Source organism: Balaenoptera ricei, chromosome 1, assembly GCF_028023285.1.
Source record: "Balaenoptera ricei isolate mBalRic1 chromosome 1, mBalRic1.hap2, whole genome shotgun sequence".
Classification (NCBI taxonomy): domain Eukaryota; kingdom Metazoa; phylum Chordata; class Mammalia; order Artiodactyla; family Balaenopteridae; genus Balaenoptera; species Balaenoptera ricei.
In genome coordinates this window covers 140792300-140805884 of record NC_082639.1, presented here as the reverse complement: position 1 = coordinate 140805884, position 13585 = coordinate 140792300, and the positions used below count along the sequence as shown (strand labels likewise).

Sequence of the window (13585 nt, the reverse complement as noted above, 5' to 3'; positions counted from 1 at the left end):
GCAATCCCAAACTTGCGTCTCATTGCCTCCCCTGGAGCAGGGGCAGGAATGGCCAGATTATAGGGCCTAGTTCTTCTAAGACTTCAAGGATTCAGAAAAGATGTCTCTTGAGGTCACTTTAAGCTCCTTTTTATTTAGGAAATGTCTTCAGCTGCTCACACTACCCTAATCTTTATCTCTGATAACAGTAACTGTTATTTATTGAACAATTACTGTATACCAGCCAGAGGGCCAAGTTCGGCACTTTATGTAAGGATCTCTGACTCTGACAGTGACTCTGTCAGCTCATTATGGTCCTCATTTTATGGGTAAGGAAATTAAGGCTTGAAAAATTTAACTAGCTAATCAGTGGCAGAGTTAGGATTTGAACTGTGGTCTAGCTCTGTCTAAGGCCCACTCTATTTCTATGACAGAATAGGGCCTCCATAGTAAGTGTTGAATAAACATTTACTGGTGGAATATGTGAGCACACATGTATTTTTTAAATTTTATTTTATTTTTATTTTATTTTTGGCTGTGTTGGGTCGTTGTTGCTGCGCGCAGGCTTTCTCTAGTTGTGGCGAGCGGGGGCTACTCTTCGTTGTGGTGCTTGGGCTTCTCATTATGGTGGCTTCTCTTGTTGCAGAGTACAGTCTCTAGGTGCATGGGCTTCAGTAGTTGCAGCACGCGGGCTCAGTAGCTGTGGTGCGTGGTCTTAGTTGCTCCACGGCATGTGGGATCTTCCCAGACCAGGGATCGAACACATGTCCCCTGCCTTGGCAGACAGATTCTTAACCACTGCGCCACCAGGGAAGTCCAGCACACATGTATTTAACTGGGATACTTTGATAGTGTTTTGGAGCTTCATCTATTACTGTTCTCTCTCCCATGCCTCCCACATCTATTGTTGCTCCAAATATACTTTTTAATTTTTATAGCAACATCAGTATAGTTGTCTAGCCTGTTATTTATTTCACATATCTCCTTGAGATTTTTTCAGATATCTCTGTATCAGTGCCTGTGTGGTTTGTTTTAGATAGAAGATTTTGAGGACCATAGGTGCTTCTTTCACAAAACCTAATTAACCTTCATGTTTGGATATAGGCCTAAAATGATGATAATTTTTTTCCTTCTGTTTTGTCTGTAGGAAGATAAAATAACTACACAACTGACTCAAAACACGAGAGAAATTCAGAAGGTCAGGGATGGAGCCTTGGGTTCCCCAGTGGCCGCCTCAGCCAGCAGGGAGGCCCCCAGCACCATCAAGGGATCCAGACCGAGGGCTTCAGAGAGATAGATACTATCGGCCTATTCGTCACTCTTGGCACAATGGAGAGAGGGTCCATCAAAGACAAGACATGGGCAGGAGCCCCCAACCACAGCAGGACCCTGGGGCAGACCACCAGCAGCCTCATTATGCGTCCAGGCCTGGGGAATGGCATCAGCCTGTGTCCAGGGTTGACTGTTATAAAGGTGGTTATCCCAGTCAGTTGTATTCAAGGTATGGGTTTAGAGCTTGGAATTGACCTAGCTCTCCTAAATGCTTCCAAACAGATTGCTCTTTTCCTTGTTCCTTTTCCTTTTATTTCTCCTCTTTTTCTTCTTTTTCCTTCTCCACCCTACTACACTGACTTAGCTACACCCTTTCCTCTCCCAAATTGGATTTTGGTGACTGAAAATATAATATTTTCCTTTCTTTATCCCCTAGGGGAGCTTCTTAAAGAAGCCATCACAATGTGATTGGGTGATGGGGGGAGAGGGTAGAAAGAATGATGAAATTCAAGACAGCAGATGAGACCCTCTTACTCTGGGATCACAAAAGGCAATGTTTGTAGACTCTGGAAAAGCTTTTCCTATGGATCTCTATAAAAAGTTCCTTATCCTCTTTGGAAGACTCTGACCCAGGGTTAGCACTGACCCACCAGCACCAAAAAGAGCCCTAGTGCCTAGAACATCACCTAGAGTGTGATGGGTACAGAAAAACAAAATGTATTGAGTGAATGAATGGGAACTTAAAAAAAATCAGAGAAAGCAGATACAAGCTTGTAGGCTCCAAATTCAGAATGAAGAGGTCTCAGTGAGGTAATTCTAGGAGAATCTGGAGTTCCTCCTCCTGGACTTCATATTTTATGGAATGTTGCAAGCCATCTATTTTCTACTTTAACTTTTTCAGGTGGGGTGATGTTTTCCTGCCTCCAGATTTAGGGTTGAAATTATGACAATTATTGTAAAGAATTCTGCCCCTATGAAATAGTAAAGAATTATTAATTGATAAAGATACTAACAACATGATGTTCCTTTGTTGAATTCTCGAAGGAAGGTATGTTAAGGACAGAGGCAATAAAAGCAATCAGATTTAAGATGGTCCAACTTGACTTTTTCATCTCATTGCCATCTATAATATGCATGGGAATTACAGTGGTATATGGGGCACTTACACAGTCTTCTTGGGAAGGGGTTTCCTAAGGTGATGTCAGAGCAGGGTTTTCTCAGATAATATTTTGTGTTGTTGTTTGTGTGTGTGTTGGAGGAGTAAGAGGGATCATGGGGAGGGAGAATGAGACACTTGGCTATGGTTTTGCTATAAAAATTGCAGTGTTGTTCTGACACAACGGTCCTACTCCTGCTCTGATTCTGGATTTTTTGGTTATGGCATCCAGAATGAACTGTGGCTTTAGAGCAGATTCTAGACGGGGGTCACAATTCTGTCCTCTGAAGTTGTTTTGTTTGTCAAGTCCTCCGTTGGTTTTTCTCTTTACCATGTTCATCCTTGAATGACTGGCTGCCTTTGTGATTCTTTAGGCCGGGCATTGAGGATCTATATCAAAGCTATCACTCTCCAGCCCTAAGGGAAGAATATGCTTATGGAAGTTATTACTACCGTGGACACCCGCAGCAGCTGCGTGAAGAAAGAGGTACGGAATAATCTCCAAGAAGCCTTTGGGATGGTGCAGCTGGTCGGATAGGGCAGAGGGCAAAGGGGCCGTGCTCGGAGGCTCACCCTGGGCCTCCTGCTCGGCTGAGGTAGAGCCCCAGCCTCACCTGCTTCTTTCTTGGCCAGATGAGGCCACAGCAATGACACTACTGCTAAATGTCTTGAGAAGAAGAGATAGAAAAGAGTCATTTTTCTTTGTACGTGTAGATGATGGCACTGAAACTATTACTACATTACTAGTATTGTGGATAGTTTGTACTTCATCCATATTTTTCTTCTAAGATTATAGCCTCTGACCAAGTAACAGTGAAGTCAGTTCTTAACAGTGAAGTCATCAAGTGTGTGGCTGGGCTGTAATGAGTCTGACCATCATTTACCCTGAGGGAGGCAGATATGTACAAAAAAGAACTTAAACCTTACACCAATAGTAAGGCTTTAGGTATGTACTAAAGGCATCTTCTGACCTGCTAGCAAAGAGAAATCTGTTTCAGCGTTGAAAACACAAACATCTGTGTGCACACATAGGATCCCCGCTGTTGTACCATTGTATAGAGCCGTGCTAATTGGTTCAGAGAGATGCATCTTATGGACTTTCACTGTTAGCTTTTACTTATCAACTTTACTCAATTTGGCAAATATGGTCAGCCCTCTGAATCTGCGGGTCTGCCTCCAACTGATGATTGAAAATATTCGAAGAAAAGAAAATTCGAAAAAGCAAAACTTGAATTTGCTGCTTGGAGGCAACTATTTGCATAAGCACCTACATTGTATTTACAACTATTTACATAGCATTTACATTGTATTAGGCATTATAATTCATCTAGAGATGATTTAAAGTATATGGAGGGTGTGCATAGGCTATATGCAAACACTACACCATTTTATATAAGGGACTTGAACTTCCCCAGGTCCTGAAACCAATCCCCCCCATGGATACAGAGGGATGATTGTATGTTTTTATACCTGCTGTGCTCCAGTAACTCAGCTTCATGGCTTGCTAGTGTCTTTCTGAACTTTTAGGAATAGGAAGTGACCTGTCTTTATTTTGTTTTTTCTGAGGGTGCAGTGCCAAGGCAAGGGAGTCCTTATAACTGGCATGAAGATTATCGAGATCAAAAGTACCTGAATGAACACCAACGTGAAAACCAGAATAGTTCGTTTGGAACAAATAGTGAGACCCAGCTCCAGTAAGTGTGAAAGGAGAGGCCGGTTCAACATGATTCAGCCAAACGCAGGCTATGTTAGGCAAACCTTATGTCATCCGGTGCTGGTCCCTCATCTTCAGAAGCCCGTCTGCTTTTGTTCTGGCCACCGGGGTGTGAGAGTAGCCTGGATTGGCTGGGACCAGCTGTTCACATGGACACTAGGGGGAGGGATTCTTAATTCTGAGAGGTGGTTCCCAAAACCTGTGAGATTACTTGAGGTCCGTCTTAGAGGAGGGCCTTAATTCTATGTTGGCCTCGGAACAGATGTGGCCTTGCAGAAGTTCTCCTGATTGGGTCCTGCCTGGGGCTGGGGTGCTTCTCCTCTGCCCCCTCCTGTGCCCTGAGAATGGGCTCTCCTGTGGGATAAGGTGAGCAGGGAACAGCATTTTGTTCAAGCCCCTGTCTGGTGCCCTTAGACCTGGTGCCTTAACCCTGCCTGGAACTCACCAACCCAGCTGCTCTGATTTAACTTATTCCAGGACGTCAGGCTACAGAGACCGAGCCTCCTCTGCAGGGTTTGGGGCCACTTCTAGTGACTGTACTATGAACTACAGGAGCTCCTGTTTTTCTGGTCTAATAGACTGAGGTGGAGAAATGGAGAAGGCTTTTCCCTGCGACACACGGGCCACCCCGACACCTGCCCACGCTTTGCAGCAGAACAGCCTCCAGCAGAGAGAAGCTCAGCCTTGCTGGCCTGCCCTGGACCCCCTCTCACCTGCTCCTGTCATTTTGCCGCAGATCTAAGCGTTGGAACCCTTATAAAGACAATCCTGCTTCTAACTCTGGACAGGAGAGACCTGGGGACTTACTTCTGGAGAGTCCGCTAACTGGGGCCCAGAAAAACAAGGTAACCTGAAGTGACATGGGGCTGGTGGTCTGTGACAGTGCATCACACCTGCCCTCGTCAGTAGGGGCAGAGCAGGGCCCCGGGGGGCGGGGTCCCCAGTGGCCAGCAGTCTGAGGGGGTCCCATTCCTCCCCAATTGGCAGAGCCTCTACACCCACCTCTTCCTTTCCCTGCTCCCTGTTTCAGTCTTCTGGATCTGGGGCCCTGATCTGGCCCTTTTGCATTCTTTTGCCAAGTTGGCTGGATCAGGAAATGTCACCCAAGTCACTCCAAGGTAGGAAAGAGAAGAGGCTGTCACCGGTACCCCGGTGGATTAGCAATTCGGTTTACCCAGGAAGTGGGAAGTTGCTAGAATCTTTTAATTCAGATCTGAAAAGTGGAATTTTTCTTGACTCTTCCATCTCTTTTTTCTAAAATCTTACTGTGTGTACCAGCTGGGTTACAAAATGGAGCTCTTGAATTTTTTTTACAATAAACTTTAAATTTTGGAATAATTTTAGATTTATGGAAAAGTTACAAACATACTACAGAGACAAGCTCTTCATTTTTGACAGTCTTGTATTAATTTTGTATCCCTGATGAGATTTGTATGATTTGTGGGGACAGTTTCTTCTGTACACCTGATGCTTCACAGGGCGGGGCACCTATTATGACTAACAGTAACAACAACACAATAACAGCAGCCATACATATGTACAGCACTTTACAGTGTGGACAAAGAGCTTTTGTATCCATTGTTTGCATCCATTGTTTTACAGTCCTCAGGATGTAAGTTCCGTGAATTTCTTGTACACCTGTATCCTTAGGGAAAGCATAGCACCTGGAGCATAGTAAGTGCTCATTAAACAGTTGGTGAATGACTGCAAGAGTAAGTGCTTGAACTATATAGGGTAGGTATGATGATCTACATTGCAGATAAAGGTCCTGAGCTCAGAGAGTCTAAGTCACTTGTTCAAGGTCACAGCACTTGGTATTGACAAAGCTGGGATTGAATTCAGCCTCCCTGACCCCAGGACCTGCACGCTTCCCACTAGGCCACAGTGAATCCTTTAGCAAACACCTGTCAATTGAATTATCCCTTCTTTTCCTTTCAGCACATCCACATTCATTATATTTATTTGCATTTTGTTGCTTTGAAGAAACACTTGGGGGGACCGTCTCTCTGAAAGTGCTTCTGATTCTTCCCATGTGTTTTGTTGTTTTTAATTTCCAGCCATCACTGACCGAGGAGTCCAACCTTCTCCAGCAGCACGAGTCTGGTCTCACCTCCAGCAGCTATGAGCTCAGTCAGTACATGGCAGATGCCTCTGAGCTGTACGACCCCATGGCTGCAGCGGCTTGGCGTCCAATTCAGGCTGGTGGGTACTGAAGTGATCAAAGGAGTTGGCTGAGTCTGTTGAGAAGAGGGCTGGGTGGTACATGTCTTGGAAAGTCACCTTTGCCCTGTATTTCCAAGAGCAGACCATTTGTCTGCCTCATTTGTGTAGGGAGGTCTCCTGAGCAGAGTGGCCAACTTTGGCTCCATTTCCCCCCTTTTCTCTGGTACTGGAGATTGCATCATAGCTGATTCTTGGAAGGGAACACTGCCCCTAGCCATCATCAGGCTGGGAGAGGAGGCACTCAGAGGTACTCTTAGGTAATAGGTGAAGAAAGTAAAGACCAGAGTTCAGTTTGGGAAAGCGAAGGCAGGTCACAAAGGTCTGGATGTAGGAGGCTTGCCCTGAGTACTGGGGCTATGAGAGCCAGAGTTCCCAGCGTGTCACCATTGTGGGAGTCTGGCCCTGGTACATTATCATTTGGACCAAACCAACAACTCCTTGCATTATATTCTGACATATTCTCAGAGGTTCAGATCTCACTCGGAGCATGGGCTTCTTCTAGTTATGCAGCCCATCCAGAATCTTATCTTGGTCCCAGGTGGAATTTGGAAAGAAGTGTGTCTGTGGAGTATTTCTGAAGTAAAGCAAAGCAGTGGCAGTAATGCTAACAGTGTCCATCTGTGTCTGTTGGTCAGAGGACATCTCGGCAGCTGGTCCCAAGACACCCATGAAGTTCTACATCCCTCACGTGCCTGTGAGTTTTGGGCCAGGAGGTCAGCTGGTGTGTGTGGGTCCCAGATCTCCCAGTGATGGACAGACGGCCCTTGTTGAACTGCACAGCGTGGAGGTAAACAAGATTCTGTGTCCTCGTAATGTCAGCACTCTGCTCCCTGCTTCCCTTTGCCTGAGCCCTGGGCATCTCCAGGAATAAGGTGCTCTTGGAGGGGACTGGGCCAGGCACCCTGTGGATTGGTGTGTGTGTGTGCACGCGTGTGTGTGTGTATGAAGAAATGGCTGGGGCTCTTCTGTGAGAGAAGTAATGCTAGACTTCTGTTTTTCCTGAGATGCTACTGGGTCATATTCAGCAACTAGAGAGCTCATTTTTGTCCTCTGCTTTCTCCATGAGGCACTGAGCCGCATCCTAGGATCACGGCTCTGGGTTCTGATGTTGGACTTGACTGAGCAATGGGGCACTGAGGGGACATAGTCTTGAAGACCAAACTTGATTTTTTTTGTTCCAGGTTATTCTTAATGATTCTGAGGAACAAGAAAAGATGAGGACTTTCTCAGGACCCCTGATTAGGTAAATTACCATAAGAGCTGCAAAATAAGGGCTTTTGAAACCTATAAAATCTTCCTGCCCAGATCAGCATTTTGGGGATTTGTTCTTGACTTCCTTGAAAGAAAATGTCTCTCCCCGTTGGAGTGGAATCTCCGTGCTACAAGTTGGAGCCAAATGTGACCTGAGCCATTTTGACAAGCAATTTGAGTGTTGAAAGGCAGAAAGAAAAATTAACTTAAAGGTTTAAAAATCTGAAATCAGTTCTATTTTACAAAGCCTACATGGTAAGGGGTTTTAGCGTTCTGTGTACTTAATAGTACTTAAACTGGTAGAAGAGTGGAACACAGCCTGGGAAATCATAGGCAAGTGGGTCATATGGAAAAATTTTTTCTGGGGAGATAAGTAACATGGCCAGCATTTGAGTTACTGGACAGTGTGCAAGTCTGCCCTCTGCAGGATTGAGCTAGAACTGCTTTTACATTGCTAGTCATGTTACTGATAAATATTCAGGATGCTCTTTGTCGAGAGAGGAGTCCTGGCTGGTGTCAGAGGTGAGATAATGCACACCAAAGCCCTTAAAATATCATCACTACTGTGTAAATGTGTTCTTATCCTGAAGCTTCCCCCTCCAAGAAAATCCCCATAGTATTTTGACAGTTCCTTCAAGTAAAAATGAGTGTTGTCTCCATTTCTTACACACAGGTATACAGATGTGGGGTAGAGCACCGAGCTGGGTATTTGGACACTAGGGTACTGGTCCCAGTTTGATTGATTTCATTGAATGATCTCAAGTAAATAATAATTCCTGTTTATTGAGCACTTATATACACTACACAATTGGCTAATTCCTTTTTGTACGGAGGTAGACTTTTAAAAAAATTTTTAGTTTGAAATATAGTTGATTTACAATGTTGTGTTAGTTTCAGGTGTACAGCAAAGTAATTCATATAGATAGATATATATATATACATATGTATATATATCTATTCTTTTTCCGATTCTTTTCCGTTATAGGTTATTACAAGATGCTGAGTTGGAGGTAGACTTGTTAACGATTCCTATTTTAGCAAAAAGAGCCGAGGCTCAGAGGAGATAAGAAACTTGTGTAAGCTGAGAAGTGGATGGCTAGATTTAAACGCAGGGTTGTCTGAGCCCAGAGTCTGTGCTCTTCCTTGCTACCAAACAGTCATTTCAGGTCTCTGGGCCTCAGTTTCCTCCTCTGTAAAATGGAGAGGGTGGACGAGAGAATCTCTGAGGTCCCTTCCTGTTCTATAAGGAAACAACTATGCTGTAGCTGTAGACTCACTACCCCCGTCCTGGGTTGTCAGGCTTCTACCCCATCTCCAGCCCCAGCAGCACCCTCACACTGTAGGAGGGGACTGTGGTCCTACCCGGGGGACGAGTCTTTCCCTCACTCTTTGCTCCCTGAAATCTCTCCATAGGGAAGATGTACACAAGGTGGACATCGTGACGTTTTGCCAGCAGAAAGCAGCGCAGAGTCGCAAATCTGAGACACCGGGGAGCAGAGACTCGGCTCTACTGTGGCAACTGTTGGTTCTCCTTTGTCGGCAGAACGGGGTCAGTACCACCGCGTTGGCGGGTGGGCAGGTGCAGGCTGGGCTGGAATTTAAGTCTTCCTGGGAGAGAGAAGATTCGGCTTGTGGCATGATTGATTATAAAAGGTAACATTAAAGAAGCAACAAATGGCCTCAAGGGGAAAAACTGCTCAGATGTCAATGCCAGTTTGCTAATGCTAACCTTTCCCCTCCCCTTCTCCACTAGCCTGGGGTTATCGCCCAGTATGATACACCTAGGAGAGTGTGCATATTTCTGGTCGTCTTTGTGGCTCCTGACAGGCAGGAAACAAGCATGATAGGGAAGCTGGAGTTTGAAATACAACAATCTAAGAAGGGGCTGTCTTGTGTTTGCATGTCAGCCTCCTCCTGAAGAGGGCAGGTGCTCTGGTGCCTTCTTCCTTCAGCCTGGGCTGCCAGCATGAGGATGAATAGGATTCTCTCCCAGGATGGCCCTCTTTCCCTTGCAGTCCGTGGTGGGGTCTGACATTGCGGAGCTGCTGATGCAGGACTGCAAGAAGCTGGAGAAGTACAAGCGGCAGCCGCCTGTGGCCAACCTCATCAACCTGACGGATGAGGACCGGCCAGTACTGAGCTTGGGGACCCGGAACCTGCTCACTGGGGAGATTCCCCCCAGCGTGGAGACGCCTGCGCAGATCGTGGAGAAATTCACTAAGTTGCTCTACTACGGAAGGAAAAAGGCAAGTGCTGTGCCCACTTCTGCTTAAAAAAGTAACCAGCATCCCCACCACTCACCCCTCCCAATTGTATGAGTGACATATACTCATTTTATAGCACTTAAGTTCAGAAAGGTACAAAGAAAAAGAAGAACACCCACAATCCTATCACTAAAAGATAATGCCTGTTAACATTTTGATATATTTACTTCTAGTATTTTCAATGCGTATATATTAAAAATCAAATTAAATTACATATACAATTACTTCTTTCTTTTCCCCTTAAGAGTATATGGTGAAATACTCTCATGGCATTAAAATGTACCATTTAAAAAATGGACTATATTCTATTATATGAATGTATCACATTTTATTTAACCAATTCACTGTTGTTGAGTATACAGGCTATGTACAGATTTGTCACCCATTATAAATTATACCATTCGAACATCTTGTTGTATAAACCTTTGGCTGATTTTTTAAGATACATTCCTAGAAGTAGAACTACTCAGTTAAAGGCTATGCACCTTTTTTTTTTTTTTTAATTTTATTTACTTTTGGCTGCGTTGGGTCTTCGTTGCTGCGCGCGGGCTTTCTCTAGTTGTGGCAAGTGGGGGCTACTCTTTGTTGCGGTGCGCGGGCTTCTCATTGCGGTGGCTTCTCTTGTTGTGGAGCACGGGATCTAGGCGCATGGGCTTCAGTAGTTGTGGCTCTAGGCATACAGGCTTCAGTAGTTGTGGCTTGCAGGCTCTAGAGCGCGGGCTCAGTAGTTGTGGCACACGGGCTTAGTTGCTCCGCGGCATGTGGGATCTTCCCGGACCAGGGCTCGAACTCATGTCCCCCGCATTGGAAGGCGGGTTCTTAACCACTGTGACACCAGGGAAGTCCCAAGGCTATGCACTTTTAAAAGGTCCTTCACATATACACTAAATCAGTTTCCAGAAAGTTTGTTTACAAATGATATCCCCATCAGTTATATCTAAAATATACCTATCAATACTGAATACTTTAATTCCACTGATGAAGTGATGCCTTGTTTATTTTTTGATATGTAAATTAGAATTTATTTATTAAAATTTTTAAATTGAGGTATATTTGACAAAATTGTAAGATATTTAAAGTGCACAATGTGATGGTTTGATATACATATACATTGTGAAAGGATTCCTCCCATTTAGATAATTAACACATCAATCACCTCACATTTCCCTATTATTTTATGCCTTGTTCAATTTTGAAGTTGAACTCACATTTTACAAAAGTCTTAAATATTTGAATACATGATTGAAATCAATTTGAATCAATCTAATTAAAAAAATCAAAAGATGAAAGGGATATAATGGGAGAAATGATGCTGTCCCCCACCCCCTCCCAGCCATGCAATTTCTCTCATTGAAATATCCAGAGATATTTTCTGCATATATAATTATCTTCTCCTTTTTTCCCTTATAGCATACTATGTACCATTTCTTTACCTTCCTTTTTTCATTTAGCAAAGTACTTTAGGAAACACTCTATGTTGGGGTTGGCAAATTTTTTCTGTAAAGGGACAGACAGTAAATATTTTAGGCTTTGCAGGCCATGGGGTCTCTACTCAACTGTGCTGTTGTCCCCTGAAAGCAGCCACAGACAATCTGTAAATAAATGCGTGTGGCTGTGTTTCAATAAAACTTCATTTATCGACCTAGAAATTTGAAATATATATCACTTTCATGTGATGAAACATTATTCTTCTTTTGATTTTTTCCAATAATTTAAAAATGTAAAATCTATTCTCAGCTTGTGGGCTGTACCAAAACAGGCAGTGGGCTGAATTTGGTCTTCAGGCCACGTTTTGCTGACTCTTGTTCCTTATAGTATATAAATACCTTCCTCATTATTTGTTATGGCTGCATAGGTTTCTACAGATAAATTATAATTGATTCAAGTAAACCTCTATAGATTGACATTTAGATTATTTCTAGTCTTTTGCTGTTACAAATAATGCTGCAATGAATAACGTTGTCATTTTGCCCTGTGGAGAGAATATACGTAAGGAAAGTTTGTGGAAGTGGAAGCTTTGGGTCAAAGGGTATATGGTTTGTAATTTTGATAGATATCGACAAATTGCTCTTTTAGAGGTTGTAGCGATTACTCTACCAGCAATGTATGAGAGTGCCTGTCTCCCCACACTTGTCACCAGCCCTGTGTGTTTCCAAACTTTTGGATATGTGCCAATCTGAGAGGTGAAAAAATGTATAGTAGTTATTTGCATTTCTCATTATAAATGAAGTTGAATATCCTTTAATCTGTGATTACTTTTTGTCATGGATTTTCCACATTTTCCTGTTGGATTTTTGATCCCCCCTTATTGATTTGTAGGAGCGCTTTACTTTTTTAGGATTTTCTGTCCAAAATCACTTTTTTGGGGTCATATTTAGAAAGGTTTTTCCTGCTTCAAAATTGATTTATGAAAATAAAGTTGAAGTACTTTTGTGACTTCACCTTTACATTTAAATCTTTAATTGTGTGTATGTATTTGTATGTGATGTTATCTTTTAAATGAGTGCGAGATATACTCAGTGAAAATTAATGGGATCAACTTATAGCGTCTATATGTATGTATATATGTGTGTGTGTGTGTGTGTGTGTGTGTGTGTGTGTGTATTCATTATATAGTAGGGACTTGTTATTTCACCAGTGATTCATTTATTCAATAAACATTTATTAAGCAGCCACTACTTCTAAGGCATTGAACCCAGTCGGGGGATACAGAAATAAATCAATGATAATCTCTTTCCTTAAGAATGATAAATAATGACCATAACAACAGCAATAAAGCGAATATTTGAAAAATACTTTCTATGTGCCAGATACTCACTTAAACCTTACATGCATTATCTCATTTATCTTTGTAGTAGGTCCAATTCTTGTTTTATGTATTTACCAAGGAGGAAAGTTAGTAAATAATAAAGCCAGGGTTTAGATTTAGGCAGCCTGGTGCCTGAGCTTGGGCTTGTAATCACAACCACATCACCTGTCATACATTGACCCAAAGGTAAGCGGTGGGTAGGTAGAGCACTATGGGAGTCAGGGTGATCTATGAGGAGCTGGACACCACAATATCTTTAAAACCTGTATTAACACTCGACTGGGGTCTTATTTCTGGCATTGTGTGAGATTGACATCCTTGGTATAAGTTCTCAGTTTCCTCACTTATTCTTTTTTTTTCTTTTTAATAGTAATCTTTTACTTATTTATTTATTTTTATATTTATTTTTGGCTGTGTTGGGTCTTCGTTTCTGTGCGAGGGCTTTCTCTAGCTGCGGCAAGCGGGGGCCGCTCTTCATCATGGTGCGCAGGCCTCTTCATTATTGCGGCCTCTCTTGCTGCGGAGCACAGTCTACAGACGCGCAGGCTCAGTAGTTGTGGCTCACGGGCCTAGTGGCTCCGCGGCATGTGGGATCTTCCCAGACCAGGGCTCGAACCCGTGTCCCCTGCATTAGCAGGCAGATTCTCAACCACTGCACCATCAGGGAAGCCCCTCTTCACTTATTCTTAAATTATATTTTTGGAGATGCAGATTTTTGAGTAAACTAGTAATTCTCAACCAATCATTAGTAACTCCTTTTAAAAATACTATTATGAAATAGTTTAACATACATAAAGAGCATTATTTTTTAAAGATTTCACCTGTTTTTCTTTTTTTAAAAATTTAAGTATAGTTGATTTACAATGTTACATTAATTTCTGCTGTACAGCAAAGTGATTCAGTTATACATATATATA

At 43.0% G+C, this 13585-nt stretch overlaps 1 protein-coding gene across 4 annotated transcripts in view; it reads left to right on the top strand.

Moving 5' to 3' along the window:
- Positions 1-13585, top strand: part of SEC16B (SEC16 homolog B, endoplasmic reticulum export factor) — a 94730-nt gene that overhangs the window by 57031 nt on the left and 24114 nt on the right. For all 4 annotated transcript variants that reach the window (XM_059937174.1, XM_059937183.1, XM_059937167.1 and 1 more), the window contains exons 3-11: positions 1127-1480; positions 2782-2894; positions 3981-4101; positions 4858-4966; positions 6179-6323; positions 6980-7131; positions 7526-7587; positions 9009-9144; positions 9611-9841. In XM_059937174.1, coding sequence (XP_059793157.1) covers positions 1185-1480; positions 2782-2894; positions 3981-4101; positions 4858-4966; positions 6179-6323; positions 6980-7131; positions 7526-7587; positions 9009-9144; positions 9611-9841 — 1365 coding nt within the window. In that variant the 5' untranslated portion in view covers positions 1127-1184. The remainder of the gene's footprint in view (positions 1-1126; positions 1481-2781; positions 2895-3980; positions 4102-4857; positions 4967-6178; positions 6324-6979; positions 7132-7525; positions 7588-9008; positions 9145-9610; positions 9842-13585) is intronic.